This window comes from Tilletiaria anomala (assembly GCF_000711695.1).
Source record: "Tilletiaria anomala UBC 951 chromosome Unknown K437scaffold_2, whole genome shotgun sequence".
Lineage (NCBI taxonomy): Eukaryota > Fungi > Basidiomycota > Exobasidiomycetes > Georgefischeriales > Tilletiariaceae > Tilletiaria > Tilletiaria anomala.
Genome location: NW_013547020.1, coordinates 219,775 through 244,359, shown reverse-complemented (window position 1 = coordinate 244,359; position 24,585 = coordinate 219,775). Strand labels below are relative to the sequence as shown.

At 55.9% G+C, this 24,585-nt stretch overlaps 10 protein-coding genes across 10 annotated transcripts; 6 read left to right on the top strand and 4 right to left on the bottom strand.

Moving 5' to 3' along the window:
- Positions 1 to 182: 182 nt before the first annotated feature.
- On the top strand, positions 183 to 2,888 carry K437DRAFT_218927 (ChaC-domain-containing protein; the record flags this gene model as incomplete). The annotated part of the gene is made up of 4 exons (XM_013390795.1): positions 183 to 486; positions 568 to 1,085; positions 1,154 to 2,641; positions 2,730 to 2,888. 4 exons carry the CDS (start codon positions 183 to 185, stop codon positions 2,886 to 2,888), a joined length of 2,469 nt encoding a protein of 822 aa, XP_013246249.1.
- Positions 2,889 to 3,241: 353 nt separating this feature from the next.
- On the bottom strand, positions 3,242 to 4,681 carry K437DRAFT_253102 (protein-tyrosine phosphatase). The gene is made up of 3 exons (XM_013390794.1): positions 3,981 to 4,681; positions 3,831 to 3,912; positions 3,242 to 3,758 (listed from the first exon to the last, which is right to left on the bottom strand). Exons 1-3 carry the CDS (start codon positions 4,448 to 4,450, stop codon positions 3,612 to 3,614), a joined length of 699 nt encoding a protein of 232 aa, XP_013246248.1. The 5' UTR covers positions 4,451 to 4,681; the 3' UTR covers positions 3,242 to 3,611.
- Positions 4,682 to 4,797: 116 nt separating this feature from the next.
- Positions 4,798 to 5,798, top strand: K437DRAFT_242036 (U6 snRNA-associated Sm-like protein LSm2). Its single transcript, XM_013390793.1, has 5 exons — positions 4,798 to 4,914; positions 5,046 to 5,143; positions 5,237 to 5,297; positions 5,429 to 5,531; positions 5,692 to 5,798. Exons 1-5 carry the CDS (start codon positions 4,912 to 4,914, stop codon positions 5,715 to 5,717), a joined length of 291 nt encoding a protein of 96 aa, XP_013246247.1. The 5' UTR covers positions 4,798 to 4,911; the 3' UTR covers positions 5,718 to 5,798.
- A 70-nt stretch (positions 5,799 to 5,868) lies between these two features.
- Positions 5,869 to 7,942, bottom strand: K437DRAFT_230658 (Calreticulin-domain-containing protein). The gene is made up of 3 exons (XM_013390792.1): positions 7,744 to 7,942; positions 7,233 to 7,643; positions 5,869 to 7,165 (listed from the first exon to the last, which is right to left on the bottom strand). Exons 1-3 carry the CDS (start codon positions 7,858 to 7,860, stop codon positions 5,984 to 5,986), a joined length of 1,710 nt encoding a protein of 569 aa, XP_013246246.1. The 5' UTR covers positions 7,861 to 7,942; the 3' UTR covers positions 5,869 to 5,983.
- A 546-nt stretch (positions 7,943 to 8,488) lies between these two features.
- K437DRAFT_70482 (uncharacterized protein) lies at positions 8,489 to 11,805 on the top strand. The gene is made up of 4 exons (XM_013390791.1): positions 8,489 to 9,202; positions 9,284 to 9,530; positions 9,597 to 10,180; positions 10,260 to 11,805. The coding sequence occupies exons 1-4, from the start codon at positions 8,661 to 8,663 to the stop codon at positions 11,533 to 11,535; spliced, it is 2,649 nt and encodes an 882-aa protein (XP_013246245.1). The 5' UTR covers positions 8,489 to 8,660; the 3' UTR covers positions 11,536 to 11,805.
- Positions 11,747 to 14,848, bottom strand: K437DRAFT_70381 (uncharacterized protein). The gene is made up of 2 exons (XM_013390790.1): positions 13,994 to 14,848; positions 11,747 to 13,929 (listed from the first exon to the last, which is right to left on the bottom strand). Exons 1-2 carry the CDS (start codon positions 14,425 to 14,427, stop codon positions 11,958 to 11,960), a joined length of 2,406 nt encoding a protein of 801 aa, XP_013246244.1. The 5' UTR covers positions 14,428 to 14,848; the 3' UTR covers positions 11,747 to 11,957.
- A 942-nt stretch (positions 14,849 to 15,790) lies between these two features.
- On the top strand, positions 15,791 to 19,018 carry K437DRAFT_253099 (APG9-domain-containing protein). Its single transcript, XM_013390789.1, has 3 exons — positions 15,791 to 17,476; positions 17,548 to 17,647; positions 17,709 to 19,018. The coding sequence occupies exons 1-3, from the start codon at positions 16,005 to 16,007 to the stop codon at positions 18,957 to 18,959; spliced, it is 2,823 nt and encodes a 940-aa protein (XP_013246243.1). The 5' UTR covers positions 15,791 to 16,004; the 3' UTR covers positions 18,960 to 19,018.
- Positions 19,019 to 19,022: 4 nt separating this feature from the next.
- On the bottom strand, positions 19,023 to 19,918 carry K437DRAFT_70307 (Tim17-domain-containing protein). Its single transcript, XM_013390788.1, has 3 exons — positions 19,400 to 19,918; positions 19,190 to 19,329; positions 19,023 to 19,116 (listed from the first exon to the last, which is right to left on the bottom strand). The coding sequence occupies exons 1-3, from the start codon at positions 19,814 to 19,816 to the stop codon at positions 19,086 to 19,088; spliced, it is 588 nt and encodes a 195-aa protein (XP_013246242.1). The 5' UTR covers positions 19,817 to 19,918; the 3' UTR covers positions 19,023 to 19,085.
- A 283-nt stretch (positions 19,919 to 20,201) lies between these two features.
- Positions 20,202 to 22,064, top strand: K437DRAFT_283303 (uncharacterized protein; the record flags this gene model as incomplete). Its single annotated transcript, XM_013390787.1, has 6 exons — positions 20,202 to 20,483; positions 20,553 to 20,623; positions 20,687 to 20,875; positions 20,959 to 21,158; positions 21,224 to 21,520; positions 21,597 to 22,064. 6 exons carry the CDS (start codon positions 20,202 to 20,204, stop codon positions 21,797 to 21,799), a joined length of 1,242 nt encoding a protein of 413 aa, XP_013246241.1. The 3' UTR covers positions 21,800 to 22,064.
- Positions 22,065 to 22,178: 114 nt separating this feature from the next.
- Positions 22,179 to 22,657, top strand: K437DRAFT_260620 (uncharacterized protein; the record flags this gene model as incomplete). Its single annotated transcript, XM_013390786.1, has 2 exons — positions 22,179 to 22,331; positions 22,391 to 22,657. 2 exons carry the CDS (start codon positions 22,179 to 22,181, stop codon positions 22,655 to 22,657), a joined length of 420 nt encoding a protein of 139 aa, XP_013246240.1.
- Between the last annotated feature and the right edge of the window lie 1,928 nt (positions 22,658 to 24,585).

The window sequence follows — 24,585 nt, the reverse complement described above, 5'->3', positions numbered from 1 at the left end:
GCACGATAGATGAGGAACATAAAATCACATTATTTCTTTTAGCGTGCCACACTATCACTTCTTCAGGAAACGACCTTCGGTTCGGGTTGGCTTGAGAGTTGAGATCATCCGAGGTTCGTTGCTAGGCGTGCGGTGTCGCGGTGCGCGGATAATGTACCTTCTGCCCACAAGGGTATCTGCAGATGGGGGCGGGACAGTCGTCGCAAGGCGGCTCAAAGCGAGCTTCAGGCGACGAGGCCGCCTGGGATGGCGGGCCCAGCGCCAAGGACTATTACGCACTGCTGAGCATTGATCAAGACGCCGATGAAGCGACGATACGGAAGGCTTACCGCAAGCTGGCCTTGCAGCACCACCCGGATAAGAATCCTGGACAAGAAGAAGAATCGAATAGAAGATTTCACTTGATTCAAGCGGCGTACGAAGTGCTCAGCGATCCTCAAGAACGAGCGTGGTATGACAATCACAAGGATGATGTGTTTGAAGATGGTGAGACTCATCATTTCAGTCCTGCCGTCCTATTGATGTATTCTGAAGCAAATCTTGCCTTCCGCTCTTTCTTACTTTAAGATGATGACGAGAACATCTCAGATGCCGCTTTTGAAGACCTGCGGACGGGCAAAGCGGCTCAAGCGGCCCCGAGGGCATCGGCACCTGGCCTCACCATCAAACATTTGGGGCGCTTTTTTGATCCCACACTTGCTACGGGTAAGAACATGACTGTGCCGTCCTCTGATGACAGCGGATTCTTTGGAACGTACCGGAGGCTGTTCAAAAGAATAGCGGATGAAGAGCAAATAGCCACGGCGTATCCAGGAGAAGACAATGGTCCGCCTTTTGAATACCCCACCTTTGGCTACTCTCACAATCCGTATGCCCTAGTAAAGGGAGAGGAAGCGGCAGGCAACCAAACTCCAGCGAAGAACTTCTATACCGCATGGGCCGGGTTCTCGAGTCGGAAGAGTTTTGGATGGCTTGATAAATACCGCACAAATGAGGCACCGGATCGTCGTGTCAAAAGGCTCATGGAGAAGGAAAACAAACGCGCCCGAGACATGGCCAGGAAAGATTACAATGACACCGTCAGGGTGAGTGTTAGTTTTGCTACTCTGGCAGCGCCGCCACGCCCTGACATTTTCACCACCTTTGGCCGCAGTCGCTTGTCGCATTCATTCGGAAGCGAGATCCACGCTTCAAGGCTTGGCAAAAGAAGCAAGCGCCCGGGGGCGAAGAACATGTTAAGAAGATACAGCAAAGCCGCGAGGAAGCAAATACACGGATGCGCGAGAGAGAGGCTGCGGCTGAGAGATATCGAGAACAGACGCAGGATTGGGAAAAAGTCGAGGAGGTTATATATTCTGACTTTGAGGACTCGGACGTGTCTTACGTGAGTGATTCTGCTGATGGCAATGAAGACGACCATGACGAGGGCGGAGAGGAGGAAGGCGATGAAGATGAAAGCGTAGATGAGCCCGAGTCGTCGCAATGGACGTGCGTCGCTTGCGACAAGTTCTTCCAATCAGAAGCAGCCTGGCAGAACCACGAGCGAAGCAAGAAGCACAAGCAAGAAGTTCAGAGGCTGAGGCGTGAGATGCAGCAGGAAGAGGACGAACTAAATCTTGCTGGAGACGCTGTGCCGCTAGCAGGCGAAGATGTGTCCGCCGGCTTTGCCATGCCAAGTGCGTCCCCGGGTCCTAACAGCAAGAAAGCGAAGAAGAAGCAGATGAAGCAACGCAAGGCGCAGCAGCAAGCGGGCCTGGCTCTCCACGAGGCGGAAGATCTAGATGGTGAAGACGGAAGCGACGCATTTGACATCAAGGAGCCTCTCATCAGCGCGCTTGATACCAGCCACATCGGAGTCAAGGAGACTGCACAACCGGACGCCTTTTTGGCAGCACCAAAGGAACGCCCGCCAGGATCATTCGACGTATTCGGCTACGGCTCTCTGATCTTTAAGCCGCCTCCGCACGTGATTGGCCGGACGCCCGGTTACATTAAAGGGTATGCGCGACGGTTTGCACAGCACTCAATCGACCATCGCGGTACGCCTGAGCGCCCTGGGCGAGTCGTCACGCTCATCTCGGCTGCCGACTGGCATCAATTTGAGGAGGCGGACGATGCACCGGAGGGGGACATTGTGTGGGGCTACTCGTACACGATCGATCCGGCGCATGCGAGCGAGGTGAAAGCGTACCTCGACTGGCGGGAGAAAAACGGCTACACTGAGCAGCGCGTGACGGTGTGGGCAAGCGAGATTGAGAAGGTGCTGGACGACGTACTTGTCTACGTTGGTCTGCCAGACAACCCGGCATTTGTGGGGCCCAGCAGCCTGGATGACCTGGCATTGAGGATATTTACGTGCGAGGGACCATCGGGGCGGAATGACGAGTACCTGCTCAACCTCGCCAAAGCGGTGCGTAACCTGGCGCCTGACGTCAAGGACAGTCATCTGTTCAGGCTCGAAGAGAAAGTGCTACTGCTCAAGGCGAAAGAGACCGCGGACAAGGTGCAAGATTGCAAGAATGACAATGCCGCTGCCACTTTAACTGCAGTCACAGACACAGATGGCCATATTGATGGCGAACAAGGCAAAAGGGCCCGACGACGAAACAAGGATAACAAAAGCAAAGGGAAGGCAGGAGAGGTGAATTCCACAATCCGCTACGGTCGCCATCTATTATTCACGTGGCCCTCTCAACCAACTTTTGACTCTTCATCGTTCTTTTTTCCAGGTCTGCAATGTCTGCGCGTCGCACTTCCAATCGAGGTCCAAGCTGTTCAACCACATCCGCGAGACAGGGCACGCGGCTGCGGGCAAAGTGGACGAGGAGGAGTGGGAGGTGGGTGTTGGTGCTGCGCAAGGCAAGAAGAAAGGCAGAAAGAAGCGATAGATAGCATGAATGCGTGTTTGAATGCACGCGCAGTACATGCAAATACGCATCGACCCGACCCGCCGTGCTCCCCGCCGTCCAGATCACCGTCTCCTCGCCTTCGTCTCTGTGTTTGGCTTGATATTACGATGATGAAAGTACGCTTGGGCCGTCGGCCAACTTGGGGCATTTGGCTGCATGCGGAACGCTGATGTGCTGAGATCTGACGCTGAAGCCTGTGGCATGCTGGAGTTGCTGACTTTGGGCATATACCCTCTCAGCTCTCACGATCTCACGAATGGCATACTCATACCTTACTGAAATGAGCGAGAAATGGACCAAGAATGAGACTGACATTGACAATCGATCGTCTCGTAGTACATATACTCGTCTGTACCCGTACTAGATACCCCGTATCCCTTGTGTTGAATACAGTCGAGTTCGTACTGCGTTTGCTTCGGCGGCGCAAAGACCGACAAGTACATCGTATCGACCACGCTCAACAACCAGCCGATCACGAGGAACTGGATTCGGCAAACCGAGTTTTCCTTCAAGGTAGCGCGCTCGAGTTTAAGCTCGGCTCTTAGCCCAGCAGAACATTTGGCGCCGTCGACGCCGATATGCCTCCGTTGCTCGGCACTGGTGGGTATCAGACGAATGCTGCGCAAAATATTGAAAACTGAGGGAATGCAGTTCTCTCTCTCTCGAACCTGTTGTATGCTACAATGTCGACAATGAACCCAATTATCTGCCATTCGCACGATCTGTCTTGGCATGCTGAAGCCACGACGGTCGATGGCGCTCTGGGGGAAGGTCAGGCGTGCTTATATTGAACATTTCGATGAACCGTTCGTTGGGTGCTCGGCTCTTGCTCCCAGCAAAGGAACGATACTTCGGCAGATATCGGAAGCAGGTCGGGTCAGCTGAAAGTCTGAAGAGGGGACAGATCAATACGAAACGCACTTCAACGAGGATGCTGGCGAAATTCCAGCTTTGCATCTTTCTCATGCACCCCACCAAGACTCCAGTCTCGTGCATCCCAGACCTGCGATAGGTCACATCGTCAATTCTATGTGCTCAGCGGAAAACAGCCACCGCCACTAGTACGCTCACGTATCACAGATAGCAATTGGATGATTCCGCACGTCGAGCAGGTTCTGCAACGCATTCTTGATGGTGTGCTCCGAAATGATGCTCTTCGAGATAGCAGACGCAGACCCAAAGAAGCCGTCTAGTGGATCGAGGCTAGCTTCACCGCCACTTTGCTGCGTGTTTGCTCCATTGCTGTCGTTTTCGTGGTCATCCCGCTCCGATGTCAAGCCATAGTGCGTAAGGTTAATGCCTTCCTGCTCGACGAACGTCGTCAGGGTCTTTGATGGCCTCTCTGCGCTGAGCAAGATGACCTTCTTGAGCTGCAACGAGCGCAGAAACGGGTAAGATGCCGCATCCAGTTCGATAAATGAGAAGCGGTAGATGTGCTTCGCTACCACCGCGAAGAGGGGTGGCGGCTCGAGCACAGGGGCGACCGGCACATGCGTCGCATGCTTGTGGCTGTGGTGATGATGATGGTACAGAGTGGACATGGCTACACCATCATGGGCCGATGGCTGCCATTCCCGGTCGCTCTGTCACAGCTCCTAGCACAATGGCCTTAAGCTCGCTATCACTGTGAGTTCTGTTGAGCCTACACCTTGAGCACAATTTGCAATTAGCACCTGTCGACCGTGGGATGTCTTCCAAATGCCTTTCATGGTGAGGTCGCTGTTGATGTGTTGCAACAGCGGATGTTGGAAGAGTTATGGGGGCCTGATGCGCCGCGCAGCACGGCACGACTCTCCCCACCAGCCGAGTCTTTCTGACGAGCGCCATCCTATTTATATATACATAGGCATTCATTACATAGGCTCACTGATCGAATACCTTCAAGAATCTTGCCTTCCCCAGTCGAGCAACTCTTTTATTTCCTCATAGCATTGACGACCCGTCATCAGGACAAGCAGACGAAAAAAATTACGTCGTCCTCGGTCACGCGCGATCAGCGAAGATGGTAAGTACCAGTTCCAGATAGGCGAAGCGAATCGCCGTCAACGCTGATGCTCACGTCTCTTCCCGTCCATCTATATTGTCGGCCTGAACGTCTGGGTATCGTGTTCGGCTCCTTTCACCTGACTGCTGCAGTTGATCTTCTCTGCATTTAAGACACTGACGGATCAAAACGTGACGGTTGAGCTAAAAAATGACTTGTCCATTCAAGGGACACTGAAGAGCGTCGATCAGTGCGTCGGTGCATGCAAAGACGCCAAGATCCATCTTCGGACTGACTAAACCATTCTCCGTTCGGGCCGGTCATGACACTGTCACCGATGCAGATTCCTCAATTTCAAGCTGGACAATATCAAGGTGCTGGACGAGGCGTCACATCCGCACATGGTCAGTCGCCTTTGTTAGCAAATTGGACGCGGCACGAATCAGAGTGGAGAGCAAGACCCGCTGACCCTCTCAACTTACATTTTCTCCTCAAACTCCGTCACTGATAATTCACTCAATCGAGCGCCGTGCAGGCAGCTGTCAAGTCAGCATTCATCCGCGGCTCCGTGGTGCGCTATGTGCACATCCCCGCTGCAGCGGTCGACACACAGCTGCTAGAAGACGCGACGCGAAGAGGTGAGTTTGGGCTTCGGTCGCTCGCCTTCTGCCTCCCCCTGCCTTTCTCTTCTTTTTTGCCTTCAAGAGTAGCGACCCTCCACCCCCTTGCTGGATCCGTGCCTGACGCTGACTCGCCGCTCGGCACGTGCTCCTCTCCCCCTCTATTTCCTTCTACCAGAGGCTGCGACGCAAACCAAGCGGTGATTGAACGCGAAACGGTAACCGGGCCACAGGAGAGGGGCAGGTGTACTGTACTAGAGTATCGTATGTATTGCACCAATCGTGACTACGTTGCATGTAGCGACCACATGCGATGAGTGGACAGGGAAGCGCAAGTGCCCCGTTTGTAACTCCTCCCCATCGGTTTCCTATTTCTGCCGAAAGCGTGCATATGAGAAGCGTGCCTTTTCATGAGCTATATAATGGCTGACATGAGCGAAAAGAATCATGCACAGGCAGGCTCGCTCGCTCTACTCTTCGTCGGCGTCATCAGTGACAGCCGCAGTGCGCTTTTTGACCTCGTCCTTTGCCTTCACAGCCGAACTCTTGGCCTTGGCGGCCGCCTCCTTGCCCTTGGCCTTTGCGCTCTGCGCGGCCTTTTTGGCGCCGGAACTGCTGCTGCCGCCGCCCAGCAGACTGCCGACGATGCCGAGGAGTGTAACGAGGCCAGCCACAGCCGCGCCAACGCCACCCGCAACGGCAGGCTGCTCCTTGATGGCCGCGACGGGGTCGACGCGCGCGGCCTCGATGAACTCGTTGAGCTTCTGCCTGGCGTTGTCGACGAAGCTGCCGCCGCTAACGCCGCTGGCAGCTGCCTTCTTCGCCGCGGCGTCCTCCTCCTTCTTCTCAATGTTCTGCTCGATCGGGGACTTGGCGCCAAACGTCTCGTCGGCGAACTTCTTCGCTTCGGCCTCGGAGTGACCGATGTAGATGTTGTCGAACAGGATGTCCTCATCCATCGTCCAGATCTCAAAGCCGATGCCACCGATCTTGCTGAATTTGTACGGCTCCAGGTCCTCAAAGTACGCTGGGTTGTCGATCTTGCGCGGCGCCCAGGGGCCCTTGTAGTCCGGGTTGTCGATGTACGGCGCGCTCCACTTACCCTTGTACTCCGGGTTGCGGACCACCGGGCGTACCCACTCGCCACAACCGGGCGCTTCCTCACACTTGGGATTCGGCACGTTCGGCGGGGTCCAGATGCCGTCCTCCTCCTCGTCCCACTCCTCCGGCTTGGCCGCCTCTGGGTCCGCGACGAGCAGCGGCTCGTCGTTCAGCCATCCTTCCGGCTTGACAGCTGTCTCGTCCGGGATCTCAAGCGGCGCGTTCTCGTCCCAGTCCGCGGGCTTCTCTGCCTTCGGGTCGGGGATGCGCGCGTCGTCGACCCAGGTGGAGGGCTTCTTGTCTTCCGGGTCGTCGATCTCCTTGGGTGGGTTGACCGGCGGCGCAAAGTCATCGAGCAGCGTGCCGTTCCGCTTGCTGTCGCCATTGATGAGGATGTTAAACGTGTTGTCCGGACGCACGACGAGCGTGTACAGCGCAGTCGTCTTGGAGATCTTTGGGTACGGAGCGTTGGTCAGATGCTTCTCTTCTACCTCGCCCGTGACCGGGTTCTTATGCCGGAAAATGAAGTGGACCTTATTGGTCGTGCCGCACTAGGTAGGGCAAGGGAGAACCCAGTCAGCGCGAAACCTCCGAGTGGTGAAACGAAAGACGACATACCTTGTCTGGGCCAAACATAATCGTGTAGGGCGTCTTGTCGCTGAACTCTTTTGCTTGGATGCCTTCGGGGCTTTCGGTGAGCAGCTTGAGATAGGCGCCACCACAGCTGAGACCCTTCTGCAGTTTAACCTCGTACTGCACGACGAGCGGCTTTCCCTGTGCGCCAGCCTCGGCCATATCGACCGGCTGGTCGAATTGGGCTGAGATGGCGTGCTGCGATGCTTTCGATTTGGCGACAAGACCCGCGTCGCCGGCCAGACCGGGGAAGACGGCTGGCTCCTCGACGGACCAACGGCCATTGTAGGCGAACGTCTCGCCGCCCGACTGCTCCTTTGTGGCCGCGGAGGGGGACCAGCGCGAGCTCCAGTTCTCGGTGAACTGCTCGAGGAAAGGTGCTTTAACGTTTGTTGGCTGTGCGTGAGGATCAGAAACGGCAGAAGTGTCAGACGCGTCCGAGCATGGCATGCGATGGAAGTAGGAAATCAAGTGAGTGACGCCAGCGTGCACTCACCTCGAAGCTTGGCTTGGAGCCTGCGCCGCTGGTGTCAGCGTGGACAAGCGCCGGCGATGCGAGCAGTAGGGTGGTTGCCGCCGCGGCGGATGCTGCTGCGAAGGGGGCCGACTTCATGGTAGGCTGGCGGATGAAGAGTCAACTTGCTGTTGCTGTTGCGAAGGTCGTTCCGTAGCAATATGGGATGCAAAGTGTGAAGTGCGAATCCGAGGGACCCAAGGGGAGTACTGAAGGGGTATCGAAGGGGAAAGAACAATCAGAAGGTCCTTAACACCCCGCCAGCATATGGATGGAGCGGCGTGACTGCGTGGAAGGCGTTGGGGGGGGGCGGTCATTCCAGCACATTGCCTGTGTGTGTTTGTTGGTCTTTCAGCTCTGTCTATAGTAAACTGCATTGAGCTCGGGTCGTGGCACCGGCCCAGCGCGCGGAAGTTGATGTGTGCCTATGGGTGACGGGGCGGAACCTGGGGCGGAACTGCAGCCGCCTCGTAAGTCTGTAGCCTGTAACTGCAAGTGTGTGCCCTGTGGGGCACACACGCGCGCTTGGACCACCATGGACTTTTGGAGGTGGCTTTGCCTCCAGCGTGGCACAGCGAATTAGGGAGATTGTCCTTTGTGGTGACAGGACAGCAAGGTGTGTTCATACGAGAGTATGAGAGACCGCTGTGAAGTAGGGTTGCTGCTTCCACCCTTCCCCCAAGGACCTTTCACACAACATCGTTATCATCATTGGCGCAGCGCCAGGTAGCCAGCCAGAAGAACAAGGTCAGGGTCGATGCTTTGGGTGTGCAAGCTGTAGATACTCTCGCCTACAACCGTCATTCAGCTGGGTGCGAAGGTAAGAAAGGCTTGCTGCACCGCTGAGCAACCCTCTCTGGTGCCTCCGAACAGGTCTCTGCCCCACCATCGTCGTCGCCATGGCAACCAACTCGCCGCCCGGCTACTCGGCCGTCGCCGGGGCAGCCAGCGGCAGTCCACGTGCAGCAGCAGAGCAGGAGCAGCAGCCATCGCGGCCGCAAGGGCAATCACAGCGGGAGCAGCAGCCCCACCCTGATGTGTACACTATGGCCGCACAACGCTCCTCCTCCTTCCTGCAGCAGCAACAGCGCCAAGCGCGGAACAGCCTCGCCGCAGGCACCAAGCGCAGCGGCGGCGGGAGGGCGGACGCCACAGAATCTTTCCTCTCGCAGCTCATCCTCTTCCTCGACGCTCTCCCGCCCATAACCCAATGGCCGCGGGCCATCTACCAGACGTGCATCTACGATCCGCTGCTCGCGGTCGTCAGCCTGGTGCTCGACGTCGTCCGCTCACCGCGCACGCACCGCATTGCTCTGCGCCTCGGAGTCCTCATCACCCTCCTCTGGACCGCGCTCGCGTTCGCCATAATCGCGTACATTGGCTTCGTCAGGGTCTGGCTGCCCCAAGTCGGCCTCAGAAAGACGGTCTGGCTGCAGTATGGGTGAGTACAGCGTTTCTCGGATCGCGCGCAGATCACGTTTGCATCGCGTGCTGACGATAAGCTTTAACCGCACAACCGCAGCGAGTCGCGTCCGCCGTACGCGTACCTCAACTTTGAGCCGGCGCAATCGCGCCACTCTTTCCACTCGGAAGCAGCAGAAGACATACTCAACTCGAAGGCGCACTTCTTTGCCGATGACCAGGAGTACGACGTCACGCTCGAGCTGCAGGTACCCCTCACCGCTGCCAATATCGACCTGGGCAACTTTATGGCTGCGCTCGACCTGCGCAATGAGAAGAACGAGACCGTGTGGAAAGCAAGTCGGCCGGTGAGTAACTCCATTGTATTACATACCATCAAACCGAGCCTGACTTTTCACGCGTGTTTTCCTCAGGCGATCCTGCTGCAGGAGCCTCTGCCCGTGCGCGCACTCTCGTCACTCTCGCTGCTCTTCTCGCGCAGCCTTCCGACAGGCTCCCTCGCTTCCTCGTTAGTCGGTGGCACGAGTGGGGGCTTCGACAACGACGATGACGATGCGTCGCCCGCCAGCCTTCTGCCTGCGTTCCTCTCCGCCGGGCCCGCGTCATTGTCGTGGAGCATCCCGACGCAGATGATCAGCATCCCGCTCCTGCGCCGGAAAGTTATGCATGCTTCCAAGCCGATGCTCGCTTTCCTCGAGCCAGAGCACGAGAAGCGATCTAGGAACCAGCAGCAGCACGAAACCGGCGTCTCCTGGGCCAAGCCCGGCTCGGCGCAAGTCAAGAGCGGCATCGTTAGCGTCGGCCGGGCCGATGCGGATCGCTTCTGGTACGCCGCGAGCGGCGTCGCCGGTGCTGGTGCCGGCACCGCGCTGGGACTACACGGTGGCAGGTCAGGGGAGATGTGGGCCGGCCTCAACGGCGCCAAGTCCAGAGGCGAGCTGCAGACGCATAGTGTTACCTTGCGCTTCGACGTGCACCTCACGGGTATTCGGTCAGTGTATGCGCGTCCATTCACCCTCGTCGTGTGTTTTGTTCAGCCCTAACTCGCTAACGCCTGAAATTTCCCGTGCGAACAGGTACATCATGTACCACCACCCGATCCTCTCCTTCCTCCTCTTCACCTCCCTCTTTTTCAGCTTCGAGCTGCTCGCCGGTCTCTTCCTCTGGGCCGTCGCGACGATCTACACATCGCCGTCGCTGCACAGCGGCCTTCGTCCATCGCTGCACGTTGAGGAGAGCTGGGTCGAGGGCATCCGCCGCCGCCGGCCCGCGCCGGCCACAGGTCGGCGCGCAGCAGAGGGCAGGGCGACCGAGGAAACGTATACGGAAGAAGACGGAGGCGAGGAAGCTGACGAAGATGGAGAGCTCACCGAGACCGAGGACAGAGCCGCAAGGCGCTGGGAAGGTCTCATGGGCACCGATAACGAGAACGGCGGCGACTCCGACGCAGAGCCCCACGCCGCCTGGGCCAATGCTCCGGCGGGCTACCGGGCGACGACGGAGGATGAAACGGGGCCAGGCACCAGTCTTCGCCGTCGTGCCGCTTCCAGCACCAGCATAGTCACCGCCCAAACAGAGCAGCAACGCACTGGCAGGACGACCAGTGCAGACCCGCGTGCAGCAATGGCAGCAGCGGCAGCAACAGCGGCCTCTGCCTTCCGAAGTAGAGACGAGGAGGAGCGCGCCGAGGCGGAGAGAACGCGCATGCGCCGAGATACACTTGCTGGTCGGCGCATGACGGAAATCACTGCTCTCGATCTTGATTCTCTGGCTCCAAGCAGCAGCGGGCCGTCGTCACCCATTGCCGTTCGCGGTGGCAACAGTAGCGGCGCAGGGACGAGCCCCGGAGAAGGCGGCGACGATGCAAGTCCGGCTGCGGTTTCTGCCCCTTCCGGAGACCCCTTCCTGGACGTCATGTCCACGGCGCCTTCGCGCCGGCGTATCCTGAGCCGCTTGGATGAGGAAACAGAGGAGGATACGGTCAGCGCCAGCAGCACCGGAGACGCGGCGAGCACGTTGGATGACGACGAAGAGGAGATGGAGGCACGCCCCACCGGCGCGTCCATCGCCAAGCACAGCGTCGACGTTGATGACGATGACAAAGCGACGAGCACAGCAGGAAGGACCATGACGCTTGGCGGGTCGGAGACGTCAAGAGGCTCCTCGATGGCACGCTCCTTTGCCGCAACCACCGCGCCGTCCGTCTCAACTGAAACGAGCTACACGCCCTCGCAGACGCAACGAGCCCCTGGCTCCGCCGAGCTTACGCCGACAGCAGAGCGACCGTGGGGGTCGCGCGGCGCAGCCCCCTCCAGCGCCGAAGCCGATGACGAGCCCACCGAGGACGCTTGATATTTCCGCGCCGGCTCAGGTGCAGGTGCTTTGGTGGATGGAGAGGTAGATCACGATGATGGAATCACATTTATAGAAGCTCATTTTTGTTTAGATACCAAGAAATGCAGAATGGGAAACGTGCGATATGGAAGAGGTAGTGTGCAAGACATTACAATCGGAACAAAGAATAAAAGCTGTGCTGGCAAAGGCCAAAAGAAACAAACATCCCTCTCCGCAGGAACAGAAGAGTCGGTCCGCGGTCGCAAGGGTTAGGTCATCATGTCATGGAGTTGGAACCAAAGGGGAAAGAGAAGTGCGAAAAGGCCATTGTAGCGAGGCGGAAGGCGTGAAGGATCATGGCGTCATTAAACCATCTTGGTGAGCGTTAACGCTGGTCAGTGTTATGCAATGGGAGCCCGAATGAGACAGTAGCTGTAGTCTCAGTGTTCGCTGATGTTTACGTTGCCGCCATCGCCCCCGCGCGCTGGCCCGGAGTTGGCACTGCCGCCGTTGCCGCTGTTCTGGTTGCTCTGGCGGAGGTTGCTCGCGACAAAGTAATGCTTGCCAGACTTCTGCGAGTGCGTGGCGAGGTAGCCAAGCAACTGCTCGCCAAGGAACGCCTCCAGATCTTCCATGTTGATTGTGATGAGGCCGTTGTCGGTCGTGATCGTCTGGAAGCGCCCGTGGGTGTTACTGTGGTAAGCCTGTTTGCCCCTGCCAGCGCCGGAGCCGGTGTGGCCTTTGTTGGACGCATTTCCATTGGCCTGACCACCATTGCCAGACTTGGCGTTGCCGCCATTTCCACCGTTTGCGATGGTCACACGGCCGTGGCTGGCCTTGCCGTGGTTGTCCTGCTGGTTCTGCCAGGTGCGCTTCTCAACGTTGTTGATGTCGACATCGGTGCCGGTGACAGCTTCGTGCACAGTAGTGTCGTGGCGACGAGCAATGGTAGCAGACGTGTCGCGCGTACCGTCAGTTTCAGAGGCAGCGTAGCCGTCGCCAGACTTGGCAACCGAGTAGGCGATGTCCCTGGCAGTAGGTGCGCTCGAGGAGTCGCCAAACTCGGCGCCCAAGGTCAGATCGCGGTGACCAACCTGGACGTAAGGCTTGGCAGCATTGTTGAACTGAGCGAGAACCGGCGAGGCACCAGCAGCGGGATCTACGGGAAGGGCGCGGCGCTGAGAGCTTTGTTGGGGGACATCGACGTTGACTTCAAAGTTGTCATCGCGGGCGTCGAAGTGGTACTCGGTGCCTTCGGCGTTGGTCTGGATGTTGACCGCGCGGGCATCGTAGGAACTCGAAAGACCGTCGGCATTATCATCGAGCTGGAAGTCACGCGTGTTGACGATCTGCTCGACTTGAGCGGCATCGGCAGCAGCGTCGGCAGCGACGTCACGGCTGTTGTGATGGATAGTGATTTTCTTGCCGCCTTTGCCACCGATCGCCTTACCAGCGTTGGCAAGGCCTCCAGCGCCGCCATTGTTGGAGCCAAAGTTCAGGGCGTCGATGCCGATCAGGGCGTTGCTGATGCTCGAGTCGGAGGCACCACCTTTGGCGGACCCGCCGTTACCAGAGATGGCGGAGCCACCAAGAGCAAGACTGCGGGAGTTGAGAGCAGGCGCATTGATAGCGGACGTGTCGATAGCGGCATCAAACTCGTTGGCGCGTTCACTGAGAGGTGCTTGGGTGTGAGCCTGCTGAGGAGCAGACGTAGACGGGACGCCGGTAGCGGGGACTCCAGCGGGGATACTGGCAGGAACACCGGAAGCAACTCCAGCAGGAACTCCAGCAGGAATTCCAGCGGGGATGGCACGGGCGTTGACGGGAATGTGCTGAGAGTTGACGACGTTCGAGAGGACATCGGTGGCATCACGACCAAGAAGCTTGCTGATTGTCTCGCCGCCAGCACCGCCAATAGCGTTACCGCCGAGGGCCGAGCCGCCAAGGCCGCCGTTGCAGCTGTTGAAGTTAAGAGCCGAAAGACCGATGAGGCCCCCGCTCACTGAACAGTCAGCCTTGCCGCCATTGGCAGTGCCACCATTGCCGGCAACGGCGCTGCCACCGTGCTGCCCAACGTGATTGTTAATCTGCGTCTTGCCGGAGGCAGACTTGTTGTTGGTCTTCTTGCCGCCGCTGGACTTCTTTCCCGAGCCGGTGGAATGTTTGCCCGAGCCGGCGGAATGTTTGCCCGAGCCCCCAGACTTCTTGCCTGAGCCCGAGTACTTCTTGTTGTCGCCGTGGTGCTTGCCGCCTGACGTTCCCTTGACGCGGATAGGGACATGGGTAGGGCAGTTGATACCCAGGAGGCTGCAGAGGTTGAGCGTAGCCTGGAGAGTGTGGGCATCTTGGCCGTTTTTAGGGCCATCGACATCGAGCAAAGATGGCGCTTTGCTGGTGGGGACTTTGCCGGAGCTACAAAAGGAAATGAAGTTGTCAACGTTTAATGGTGAAAGTTGCGGCCGAAGAAAGGACTCACGCTACGCCATTTACGTGCGACAGGTTGATGAGACCACCGAGGTTCTTCTCGGCGCCACCGACGGTACCCTCCGAGATGCCAGCGCCGGAGACGACATTGGACGCTGAGCCAAGTCCTAGGAGTCCAAGACCGGCATTGGGGTTCTTGCCGCTGCTTGAGCCGTTAACAGAGAGGAGGCCACGAGCAGCCTTAGAAGCTTTGGAAGCCGTAGGAGCATTGACAGATGGCTTGTGAGCTTCCGCCTGGTCGACCAGGTCGTCAGGGTGGACGCCCCCAGTGGAAGGAAAGACGCCAGTGTCTGGAACGGAACCAAACCCGACAGGGCTGCCTGCGAGGGAAGGGCTTTGGTCACCGGCGGGCACGGGGCTTGCGGAGACAAAGAGCGGCGAGGCGGCACCGACGGCAAGAGCAACAAAAGCGGTGGAAACCTTCATTTTGGCGCAAGCGTATATAGGGCGGAGGTGGTGATCGTGTGTTCGTGTGAGAAATGTCGTTCCGAGATAATGAAAGGAGTGTCACTAAGAGAAGGATGGAGGGCTAGTTGTGATAGAGGAAGACCCTGGTAAATGGCTCGAGAAAACGGGAAAGCGAAGCAGGGGGAGAGAGCCAGAGGACGAGGGAAAGGGAGGTGTTGGATGGGAATGGAAAGGGAGATGGTGAGAAGGGCAACGCGGTGGGATACTTATACCGAGAAGCCGATGATAGTGAAAGACCGAAAAGATCTCATTGAGAGCTCACATCTGTCTGAGAGCAGCCCCCCTGTCAGACCGATGCGAGCTCTCAATGTTCGATATCCTTGAGCGACAGGCTGAGATGTTCCTGCGGTCAGCCCCTATAGCCCGCCTACAACGGCACACCGCGAATATTGCAGAAACGACGCCATCGCCGGTTGAGAGGTCTGCACTCTGCACTAGAGGATGCAGATGTGTGGCACCTATCGTCAGGAGCGCGTGAGTCGTACATGCACGCAAGGACGGTCACTTAGATTCGTACAAGTTGTCCTTGGCCCTTGGGTGCTCGCCGGGGCCGTAGCCGTTGGGGTCTCGTTTCAGGCGGAGCTTTTCATTTGACGAACACTGGAAGATGAGGACATGCGGATCATCCCAACGGCCGCAATTGGTCTCAGGCGTGTCAGTACTCAGTACGTACCTAGGTCAGCTGATCGGAGAGAAGAACAAAGGACGGTGAACGCTGCAGCGTTCGTTACGAGGCATGAATATGTCCGCGCGGCGTTTGTGGAGCTGGAGCGGGGGTGACGGCCTCTGAATGGTGTGGTCGCGTGGATTGCAAGCGGCAGCATCCGTCTTTCACTGAGAGAGCATGCTCTGTGACGCAGAGCCGACATTCTGATTATGCATGAAAGTACAAGACGAACACGCAGAATGCGAGCCGCTGGGGCTGTAGTGGACGCGGTGAAGGGCGCGTACTATGGAGAGATGGTGGCTTCATGGACAGGAGCCGTTGGGCAAAGCGCGCGCACGATGAACGGTCACCAACAGCTGTCAGCGTCAGAATCACTGCTCCACCACTTCGACGCCAATCATAAGACCAGCCCATCCTAACCTTCGCAAATTTGTTTTCATACGACCAGCATAGATCATCTTGTGATTGACGCCTATAAATGTGGATGGAGTGATGACGGATGGAGCCAGGTTGCAATGTAAACCGAGGGGCACTCAAGGGGAAGCAGATGTCTATTCATTTTATTGTGGCTTATATTTACGTGGCGTGCTTGCGTGGTGTGCGAAAGACCACCCTCGTCGTAGCTGATCTTGCTCTCAGTGCAAAGCAAAGTACCTCGAAGCCATCAAAGGAAGGCTTTCAATGAGTATGGGTTTCGGATTAGATCATGAAGGCTTAGCAGACACGATCGTGTCACACGTGCATGCACGCTCTCTCGACCGTGTCCCAATTATGCAGACCACGTCGCACTTCGCCTATCAGGTTGAATGGTCCCATTCTTTTACATTGATGCAGCAGTTGTGACGCGTCGCTTTCGTGTATGATGACAATGGCAGACGCACACCCATCACCATTTGGCAACCCAAGCGAGCTGCACGCCTCTGCAGCATCTGTAGAAGTGGTTGCACCGCCAAGGTCGCCGGCAAAGCTGACCCGCCTCATCGCAGTGGAGCGTGAGCCTGCAGTGATCGACTCGCCGTTCGAAGAGGATGTAGCGTCATCCATAAACAATCGTCGCACGGCCGGTGCATCAGCGGCTGCAGCCCATACACTGGGCTCCTCAGCCGTAAGGTCCACATACGAGGACGAAGAGGAAGACGACGGAGATGGTGAAGATGATGTCTGCGTGGGACTCATGCAGCTCTCACGTCACTCCGATCATGTTTCTGGAACTCTGGAAGAAGGTCATCACCACGACTACCCGGGGTCCGTATCGTCACATGCTCAGCCTAATGGCCGCAGAAGGAAAGGCAAGGACAGGGCAAGAGATGCAGCTGACTCGGGCATGTTTTCGCGAGCTCTAGGCCTCGGTCGCAAGGTCGCCCGGCGCATTGAACGCGAGAGGGAGCACATGGGCCTGAGCCAGTCTTCCCTCAGCGTAGCTCTACCTACTTCGGTCGGCGCCTCTCAACCCTTGTTTGATGCAGACGAGACTTCTGCTGAGCATCAGGCCGTCGGCGAAATCACAGCACCGATCCATCCGAGGTCTCAAGTGGCTGTGTCCTCCCTGTCACCGCGTGAACGGGCTCTCTGGCAATGGGCCAACATCGAAGACCTCGATGCTTTCTTGCAGGAGGCGTACACATACTACATTGGCAAAGGCGCGATATGCATCGCTTTGGGCAAAGCTTTGAACCTGGTGACGGTCGCCTTTGTCCTTGGCTTCTCGACATTCCTCTTCTCCTGCGTCGACTACAGTCACATCGCCCATGACGGCCAGCTCTCACAAGTAGTCGTGCCGCAATGCTTCAGCCGCTTCTCGCCATTCACCAAGCTTGCGTACTTGATCTTCGGCGCTCTGTTCACTTGGCAGGTGGCCCGCTTTGCGATTGGTCTGCCACGTCTTTGGGCCATGCAGCGCTTCTACACGCACTTGCTAGACGTTCCGGACACCGACGTCGCCAGCATCTCATGGAATGAGGTCGTGAACCGCATGTCAACTTTGCGAGCATCAAATCCCATCTCGTCGCTGGAGCCTCCAGAGGCTGAGACATTCGAGGCAGCAGGTTCGAGCCAGGGTCAACGCCGGGCTCACAGCATGGACGCACATGATGTAGCCAATCGCATCATGCGGCAGGAGAACTATCTCATCGCACTGTTCAACAAGGAAGTCTTGGACATTAACATGCCAGTGTCGATACCCTTGCTTTTCCGGCTCGGCATCCTCGATGAGCAGCCAGTACTCACAAAGAGCTTACAGTGGAATCTGCAGTTTTGTCTTCTTGACTTTTTGTTCGACGAGCGAGGGCAGGTTCGCAAGCAATTCGTGAGCGACAAGTACCGCAAGGAGCTCATTGCAGGGTGAGCATCCACATCATGCCATGAATTTACGGCGCCACATCTAAACAATCCTCCCCTTCGTATCTGGGCAGTCTGCGACGGCGATTCTACTTCATGGCGGTGTTGAATGGCATCTTTGCGCCTTTCATCGTCATGTACCTGCTGGTCTATTCCTTCTTGCGTTATTTCGAAGTGAGTTGTCATCCTGAAAGCGTTTGGAAAATTCGTTGATACGCTTTCTTTCCTATGTCAGGAATACCACAAGGACCCATCCAGCCTCGGGTCGCGACAGTACACTGAATTCGCCCGATGGAAATTGCGAGAGTTCAATGAGTTGCCGCATTTATTCAAGCGACGATGCTATCGCTCATATCCGCATGCTCAGCGGTACATCAACCAGTTCCCTAAAGAGAGAACTGCGATTCTCGCGCGTTTTGTCGCTTTCATCGCCGGTTCTTTTACTGCTGTCCTGCTTTTTGCTTCCCTTATCGATCCCGATCTCTTTCTGCACTTTGACATCACTCCGCAACGCAATGTCCTCTTTTATGTTGGGATCTTTGGTGCGATTACGGCCGTCGCGAGAGGCATGATCCCAGGCGAGCACCTCGTGTTCGACCCGGAGAGCACATTGAGGGAAGTCATTGACGAAACGCACTACCAACCATCGCATTGGCAGGGAAGGTTGCATTCCGCCGAGGTGCACGCGGAATTCGGCACCCTCTACCCACTTAAGCTGTCCATTTTCTTTCGGGAGCTGCTCTCGGTCATCCTGACGCCATTTATCCTCTGGCGGTCCCTTCCCAAGAGCGCGCCAGCGATTATCGACTTCTTTCGCGAGTTCACAGTCCATGTTGATGGGCTTGGCTACGTCTGCTCTTTTGCCGTATTCAACTTCGACCGACACGGAAATGCGCACTTCGGCGCACCTACGGCAGCTGCGGACCAGCGCATGGCATCGAGGGAAGGGAAAATGGAGCAGTCTTTCCTCAACTTCAAGGCGACGCATCCTGACTGGCAACCGCAAGACCCTTCCGCGACATTGTACCTGTCACGAATGGTTGACCTTGCGTCGCAGCAAGTTGGTGTCCACTCGCGCGGCCGAGATCTCTCGATGAGTCCACGTCGTGAACCGGGCCTACCCTTTACGCCCGTCAATTCGGTGCTGGCGGCTCGCTCCCAGTTTTACGACGATGCGTTCATGCGCTCGATCAGCCTCGCCAAACAGCCGAATGTATCGATTCTTGCGGCAAGTGCAACGAAGGCAGGCCAGCGAGGCGCCCGGCAGCATGGGCAGTCGACTCAATCGCGACCGCTGCAGGCTGTTACTGAAAGTGAAGCAAGCTTGGACGGCGATTTTGAGGATGCAGCCGTACCTTCAATCACACACGAGGGTGATGGCCTTGGGCCCCCTACGGTCTCGACCTCAGACGTGAGTCAGCAAGCCGGAGTCCGGGGACTCTTGGATCATCTCTATCAGGGAGGACATCCGGGCGGTCCCTGGTGAAATGTGATGATTTTTCTCATTTGTAGCATAGCCGCCGATATTGTGTAAAAATACAGGTGCTTAGTGTACAGGTGTTGGGGTCGTGTCGGTGCTGAGTGGTGAGATGTCTATGCACCCTTCGGGTTCCTAAGGGTCGTCCGCTGGCTCTTTGCGGAAGCTATCCAAGTGAAAACACACAATCTTAGTCAATGAAGAAAAATAGGACCATGCGACTCATCTCACAGACTCACTATAGGTCGATAGCGCCGCTGAATGCTGCAAACGCGATACCTCCTCCGATCATAGCCTTTGGGCCGCTGCTCCTAGCCAGAATTGATCCAGCGAAACAGCCAGAGATCAGGGAATTATAAATGTCGTTTTTCGCTCGGTACTGCGAGTGCCACGGGTACGCGTTGTTAACGATTGAGAAGAGGGCATCAAAGGGTCGCTTTCGTCCTCACCCCTTCAACACAGCACTCTATCCCCGAATACAGAGCGCCGACTTTTCCGAAGCCCTTACCACTCCGCCACATATTCTTCCCCGTGTCCTTGAAAAATTCCTTCGTCTGAAGGGCGGTGCTCAACTTTGGTTCTGGTATCCCGGCCGCTTGCGCCTGAAGATATGCAGTGGTTCGTCGAGTCGGATCATCCGCTGAGAGAGCTGCGCTGAAAAGGGTGAAGAAAGCTCCCAAACCGAATCCTGCCGCTCCGGACAGGGTGCACTTGACTGGACATGACTCCATTGCGCCAGAAGCATACCGCTGCCACATTTGCACCTGTGCGAGATTCGCGCGGTCTTCTTCTGTGTAGCCTTCCGGCAACGGCTCTTGGCCGGGCAGATAAATTGGTGCCAGCCATGGCGCGTTGACTCCAGACATTTCGGCTGCACTTGCATGCCCTGCTTGCGATCTTTTCTATTCTCAAAGGTTGGCCTTGAGGGAGAATCAGCTAAACAGATTGTCAACGCCTGCATTGAGCACCATACTATAAAAATGGACAACCCTGCAGTTCTACGGTCGTGAGATGGAAAAGAATTTTGAGCGCGGTCACGTGGCGTGTTTCGACACTCAGATGTATGGAATGCGGCACTTCTTCGTTTGGTCTCATTACTCAAGTAACAGTTTCAAGCTCAACACCTTGATGTCATTTGGTAGCTACGAACAAGCGAATCACGAACGAGTTCCTGCGTGCTCGCATGACAATCTGCTAGGATTTCGAGACGTGATCAAGTGCAGCTGTTCGGTCAGCCATGATGCATGAGGCATGGATCACGCAGACAGAACCGAACATGTGAGGCTAGCTCGGCAACTCATCATTCTGCAATACGCGCAACGGCTGCCTCTTCGCTCGTCCAAGTTCTTGTGGCCGAACCGTAACTTGCTCTTCGAAGCACAGGCCTATCTCGATGACGATCTCTTTGGAAACAGAGCGCTTCCAGGTGCTTCCAAGGCTTACGAAAAATCCTTCTTGAAGATCCTCCTCGAAAAGCTCCAGACTGCCGTCAACGAAGCCCAGTCGCAAGGGCGCGTCAGCGCAGAGGATTCTGTGTGTCGCAGAAACGTGTACGACTGCGTAAATCCCCGGCCTTACTGACTGATTCTTACCTCTCAATAGGAAGTAGACGAGTCTTTGCTGGAGCGATATGCTTTATTAATGGCGACAGATTTCAACCGGTCAGTTCACAGGTCCGCCGGCATCACATGATATTGGTAAACTCAAAAAGTGCTACTATCTGCTGGGTATTGCAGTCATGGAGCCCCAGAGTCCTCGCATACTTGCTACCTGTTTTCCTCTTCTTTGAAAATTGCACAAAATACATCAGCCACTGAACAAGAGGGTGGACGTGGTGTTCTATCAGGCTTTCAACCTATCATCTTGAGGGAGGAAGGCTCTTTCATCTCAGAAGGGACCACGGGATTGCAGACGTGGGAGGCAAGGTGAGAGCGCCGCCCATCAAAAATTCAAATATGCAACTCAGAGCCTCCTTTGACTTAATCGTACGGTACGACCACATCGAAAGTCTACGCCTTGGCAGCCATCTGCTTGCGAACAGACAATGTATCTTCTCGCAGGACACAAGGGTTCTTGAGCTTGGAGCCGGCGCTGGCTTCCTTGCCACACTGTGCTCCCATTTGTTACCGACACATGGAGAGGGTCGAGTCTTGGCCACTGACTGCGCGAGTAACGTGCTCGCACGGCTCAACGAGACAAGGCATAGCAGTAAGTGGCACAGCCTTGCATGAGCCGTGCCAGCCTGCTCTCTGATCATTTCGCTGCGATGCCAGATGGAATTCCCGAGTCGCGCATGCAGGTCCGCCCTCTAAACTGGCTGGATTTGCTGCATCCAGATGAATCGCATGGAAATAACGAAAGTGCAAAATTATTGCAAGACTTCTGTCCGACAATCATATTGGCTGCCGATGTCGTCTTCGACCCCACCCTTTTTCCCGCACTCGCAGCGGCTATCTGCGCGGCGATAGTGGCCGGCAGTGCGGAGCGAGACAACTGCCGACTTCCGACGGTTCTAATTTCAAGCACCGTAAGGAACGCTGAAACATACGAAGCCTTCTTGAAAGCCCTCCGTGGGTATCGATACGCTTTGAATTGAATGGCCATAGAGAGCGAGGTCACTAACATCGAACCCACGCGCCTAACCAGAAAACGCAAATCTCAAACCCACACCCATCCCCCTTAACACAGCGCCGACGCTTGTCTTTCCCGCCCGCCTTCTCGAAGGATTTGCGCCCCACAACATGCCACAGCATGCGGATATGGTCCATTACGGATGCTTTCCAAGTGCGCATGATACCCAGCGCGATGGGCGGGTCGAATTGTTGCAAATTACATTGTGCAACTCGTAACAAAAGGCATCGGAGTACTTATGCACGCGCATGGCCCCACTTCGCAGCCGATTGCCGACCCTAACTACCACTATGTACCACGCATAGACCTTGTCTTTTTGGTGTTGGGAATATCTCCTAACAACCGAGTAATTTGCTGTGTTGGACCTCATACTTCATCGTGAATAATGGATAGTAAGAAGGCTTCAAGGGTCACGCGGTCGGAGAATGATGAACTTCGACTGTCACGCTTCTGATCTCGTCGCAACATCGTGGTCGTGCAATCTATATTTCAATTGCCGCACAGTCGCCACAAATCTTGTGCCCGAAAGACATCGAGCTATTCATCTCACCCTCCCGCTAGCTAGACCATATCACTCAAGGGGAAAAATCTCTCACAATGGCTACCATCCCCATCATTCGCTTTGCATCGAACCCCAAGCCGGTGCCTATCATCGGCGTCAGAAGCGATACGGCCCTGTTTAAGGAAGACTCGCAACAATCTCTCGCGATGGCGATCGACGCCGGATTCAAGCTTCTGAACTATGCAGAGGTCATGCAAACAGCGAGCACGGCGGCCCAGCGATCGTTTAAAGCGAATTCAAAGACAAGCTTTGGGTCTTCACCAAAGTCCTGGGAGGCATGAACAGCGGAATCGCCCAGGCGGCCAAGGACGAGCTTGCCAAGTCCAACGTCCTACTGCTCGACTCTTGCATCCTGCATACGCCGCCAAGAGGCAACGACGGACAACCAAGTGACGTCGAGGTGCGGAAGGAGATGGAGAAGCTCAAGGATGAGGGAATCGTAAAGTACATCTTCCGACCTCAAAATTCCTGCAGGGCTATTTCATGTCTCACCATCTTTGTGGTGTTGGAATAGGATGGCCATAGGGGTTTCGAATTGGGTTGAACTCGGACATTCAACAAGTGCTGGACTCGAAGTCAAAGGGTCCGATTGAAATCAACCAGATTGAATTCAAGTGCCGAGCGCACCTGCCTTTGTCAACTTTTATACTCACGATGATGTCCCTCTTCTCATGCTCCGGACCGGATAACACCCGCTACTCTGGAAGGACAAGCGCATGCAGCATGCCATCAAGTTGATGAATGTAAAAAGATCAAGGTCGTTGCTACCGGATAGCTGGTTCCCCTCACGCGCAAGGACAAACCCGCGAGCGATGCATGGGTCCCCATCCTGACCGAGATTGCTAAAGTGAGGTCCGGGAGCTGCGAAGGTAGAGTGCTGCTCAAGTGGGTCGCGCAGCGATCCTAGGGCTTCGTAATCGCCACGAACAGTAAGGAAGGCAGGGCAAAGTATACCTCGACGCGTTCACCATTGGCAAAAACGCTGAAGACGAGCTGACTCAGAATGAGCTGGAGAAGATCGACCAAGCTGGAGGCACCAGCACGCCGCTCAAGGCCTTCATGAGCCACTTCGACTAATTTACGTCTCCGGCAACTGTATGTATTTATTTACAAACTCGCGCTTGACATTTTTTCCCAAGTTTCACGCTTTGGGCCTCCAGGATCCTCCAACCTGCTCCAGCTTCCATCTCAATGCTTCATACACCGAATCGGCGCCTCAGATTGTGCGGGCAGCCCAATGCCTACTGCCCAATGACCATCTCATGATCCTGCCGTTTGCCGCTTTTGCGGCCATTTCACCAGGTCATAGGCCTCCGTAGTCCACATGAGCTTCTCACACAAGTTCACATGAGTACATCCCTTGCTAAACGCTGAACGCTGAATAGCTGAATACTGCTGCGACGCTTGTTTGTTTTCAACAATGTATACATCATATGTGAACTGCTTTCTTGCACTTGCGCACGTCCTGCCATCGCTTCTCGGAATCGCTCCAAGATATCAAATATCACGTTGCGAGTTTTGAGCATCAAGCCACATATCAAGCTCGCGACTTCTCGCTGCTCACCCCATAGACCTGACACAGCCCGGTACATACTTACGGTCTCTGCGTTGCCGGTTGAGGTTGATGCGATTGCCGTCGGTGCAGGTCGGTGCAGGTCGGAGCTGCTCGTTGCTTGCGCCCTGCAGCCTGCTGGTCATCGGTCGTTATACTGATTTGCATCAACATCATTGCTACCAGTTGCAAGCATTCCATGTCTCTAAGTTAGATCGCTGCAGTCGTTTGAGACAAATTTTGGTCTCAATCACTGTCAAGCATCAATTGGTCATCACAATTCGCGTCATGCGTCAAGAATGACAGCATATTATGTACATAAAAGCCGCACGATCAATTTTCGGGGCGGGTTTGCAGGGCTTTGAGCGGGCCGAGGCCCACGGGAGGCTGAGCGAGAATCATCAAATATCAAGGTCATCAGAGGAGAGCGGAGCACATGTGTTGATGATCGTTTTGATTTTTCGGCACGTCAGCATCTCCTTTTCTCCATTGTTATCTCTTCAATTCCGCCATTCTCGGACGAGGGAACAGCCTTTACGTACGTGTTGGGAGTGTTGGATGCGCCTTTGAAAGATTTTTTCGTGTTGAGAAGAGTCTGGGGTGGATCTAACTATGTAAAACGAACCCGTCGGGCCGGGAAGCGCCGGCTGCCGGTGCACGCCGAATGGCTGGGTGTTTTGATCTGTTTTGCTTGTGCCTCTTCGTGCGGATATGCGGCTAGTGGTAATGCGGGCAGGTCTTGTGATTAATCACAGCACAAGTTGTGTGCCAAACATGTGATGAGGGTCGTCGTGGGGTTTCCCTTTTGGCCACTCCCGGTGCCGGCAACTTCGAAGTTCGATTCATCCTGTAAGTGATGGAGCGCCTATGATCAGAGCCATCTCCTTTGG

What these genes read in the sequence shown, in the direction of transcription:
- K437DRAFT_230658 (XM_013390792.1), bottom strand. Translation starts at nt 7,860, where the DNA reads ATGAAGTCGGCCCCCTTCGCAGCAGCATCCGCCGCGGCGGCAACCACC. An exon ending in GCTCCAAGCCAAGCTTCGAG is followed by an intron (nt 7,644 to 7,743) that starts GTGAGTGCACGC and finishes CCTCACGCACAG; the next exon opens with CCAACAAACGTTAAAGCACC. An exon ending in TTATGTTTGGCCCAGACAAG is followed by an intron (nt 7,166 to 7,232) that starts GTATGTCGTCTT and finishes TGCCCTACCTAG; the next exon opens with TGCGGCACGACCAATAAGGT.
- K437DRAFT_70307 (XM_013390788.1), bottom strand. Translation starts at nt 19,816, where the DNA reads ATGTCTGGAGTCAACGCGCCATGGCTGGCACCAATTTATCTGCCCGGC. An exon ending in TAGAGTGCTGTGTTGAAGGG is followed by an intron (nt 19,330 to 19,399) that starts GTGAGGACGAAA and finishes TGGCACTCGCAG; the next exon opens with TACCGAGCGAAAAACGACAT. An exon ending in AGCGGCGCTATCGACCTATA is followed by an intron (nt 19,117 to 19,189) that starts GTGAGTCTGTGA and finishes TCACTTGGATAG; the next exon opens with CTTCCGCAAAGAGCCAGCGG.
- K437DRAFT_242036 (XM_013390793.1), top strand. An exon ending in ACACTGAAGAGCGTCGATCA is followed by an intron (nt 5,144 to 5,236) that starts GTGCGTCGGTGC and finishes TCACCGATGCAG; the next exon opens with ATTCCTCAATTTCAAGCTGG. An exon ending in AGGCGTCACATCCGCACATG is followed by an intron (nt 5,298 to 5,428) that starts GTCAGTCGCCTT and finishes AGCGCCGTGCAG; the next exon opens with GCAGCTGTCAAGTCAGCATT.
- K437DRAFT_253099 (XM_013390789.1), top strand. Translation starts at nt 16,005, where the DNA reads ATGGCAGACGCACACCCATCACCATTTGGCAACCCAAGCGAGCTGCAC. An exon ending in CGCAAGGAGCTCATTGCAGG is followed by an intron (nt 17,477 to 17,547) that starts GTGAGCATCCAC and finishes GTATCTGGGCAG; the next exon opens with TCTGCGACGGCGATTCTACT. An exon ending in CCTTCTTGCGTTATTTCGAA is followed by an intron (nt 17,648 to 17,708) that starts GTGAGTTGTCAT and finishes TTCCTATGTCAG; the next exon opens with GAATACCACAAGGACCCATC.
- K437DRAFT_70482 (XM_013390791.1), top strand. Translation starts at nt 8,661, where the DNA reads ATGGCAACCAACTCGCCGCCCGGCTACTCGGCCGTCGCCGGGGCAGCC. An exon ending in ACGGTCTGGCTGCAGTATGG is followed by an intron (nt 9,203 to 9,283) that starts GTGAGTACAGCG and finishes GCACAACCGCAG; the next exon opens with CGAGTCGCGTCCGCCGTACG. An exon ending in CTCACGGGTATTCGGTCAGT is followed by an intron (nt 10,181 to 10,259) that starts GTATGCGCGTCC and finishes CCGTGCGAACAG; the next exon opens with GTACATCATGTACCACCACC.
- K437DRAFT_70381 (XM_013390790.1), bottom strand. Translation starts at nt 14,427, where the DNA reads ATGAAGGTTTCCACCGCTTTTGTTGCTCTTGCCGTCGGTGCCGCCTCG. An exon ending in TCGCACGTAAATGGCGTAGC is followed by an intron (nt 13,930 to 13,993) that starts GTGAGTCCTTTC and finishes TTCCTTTTGTAG; the next exon opens with CTCCGGCAAAGTCCCCACCA.
- K437DRAFT_253102 (XM_013390794.1), bottom strand. Translation starts at nt 4,450, where the DNA reads ATGTCCACTCTGTACCATCATCATCACCACAGCCACAAGCATGCGACG. An exon ending in CCAATTGCTATCTGTGATAC is followed by an intron (nt 3,913 to 3,980) that starts GTGAGCGTACTA and finishes GACCTATCGCAG; the next exon opens with GTCTGGGATGCACGAGACTG. An exon ending in TCGCCAGCATCCTCGTTGAA is followed by an intron (nt 3,759 to 3,830) that starts GTGCGTTTCGTA and finishes TATCTGCCGAAG; the next exon opens with TATCGTTCCTTTGCTGGGAG.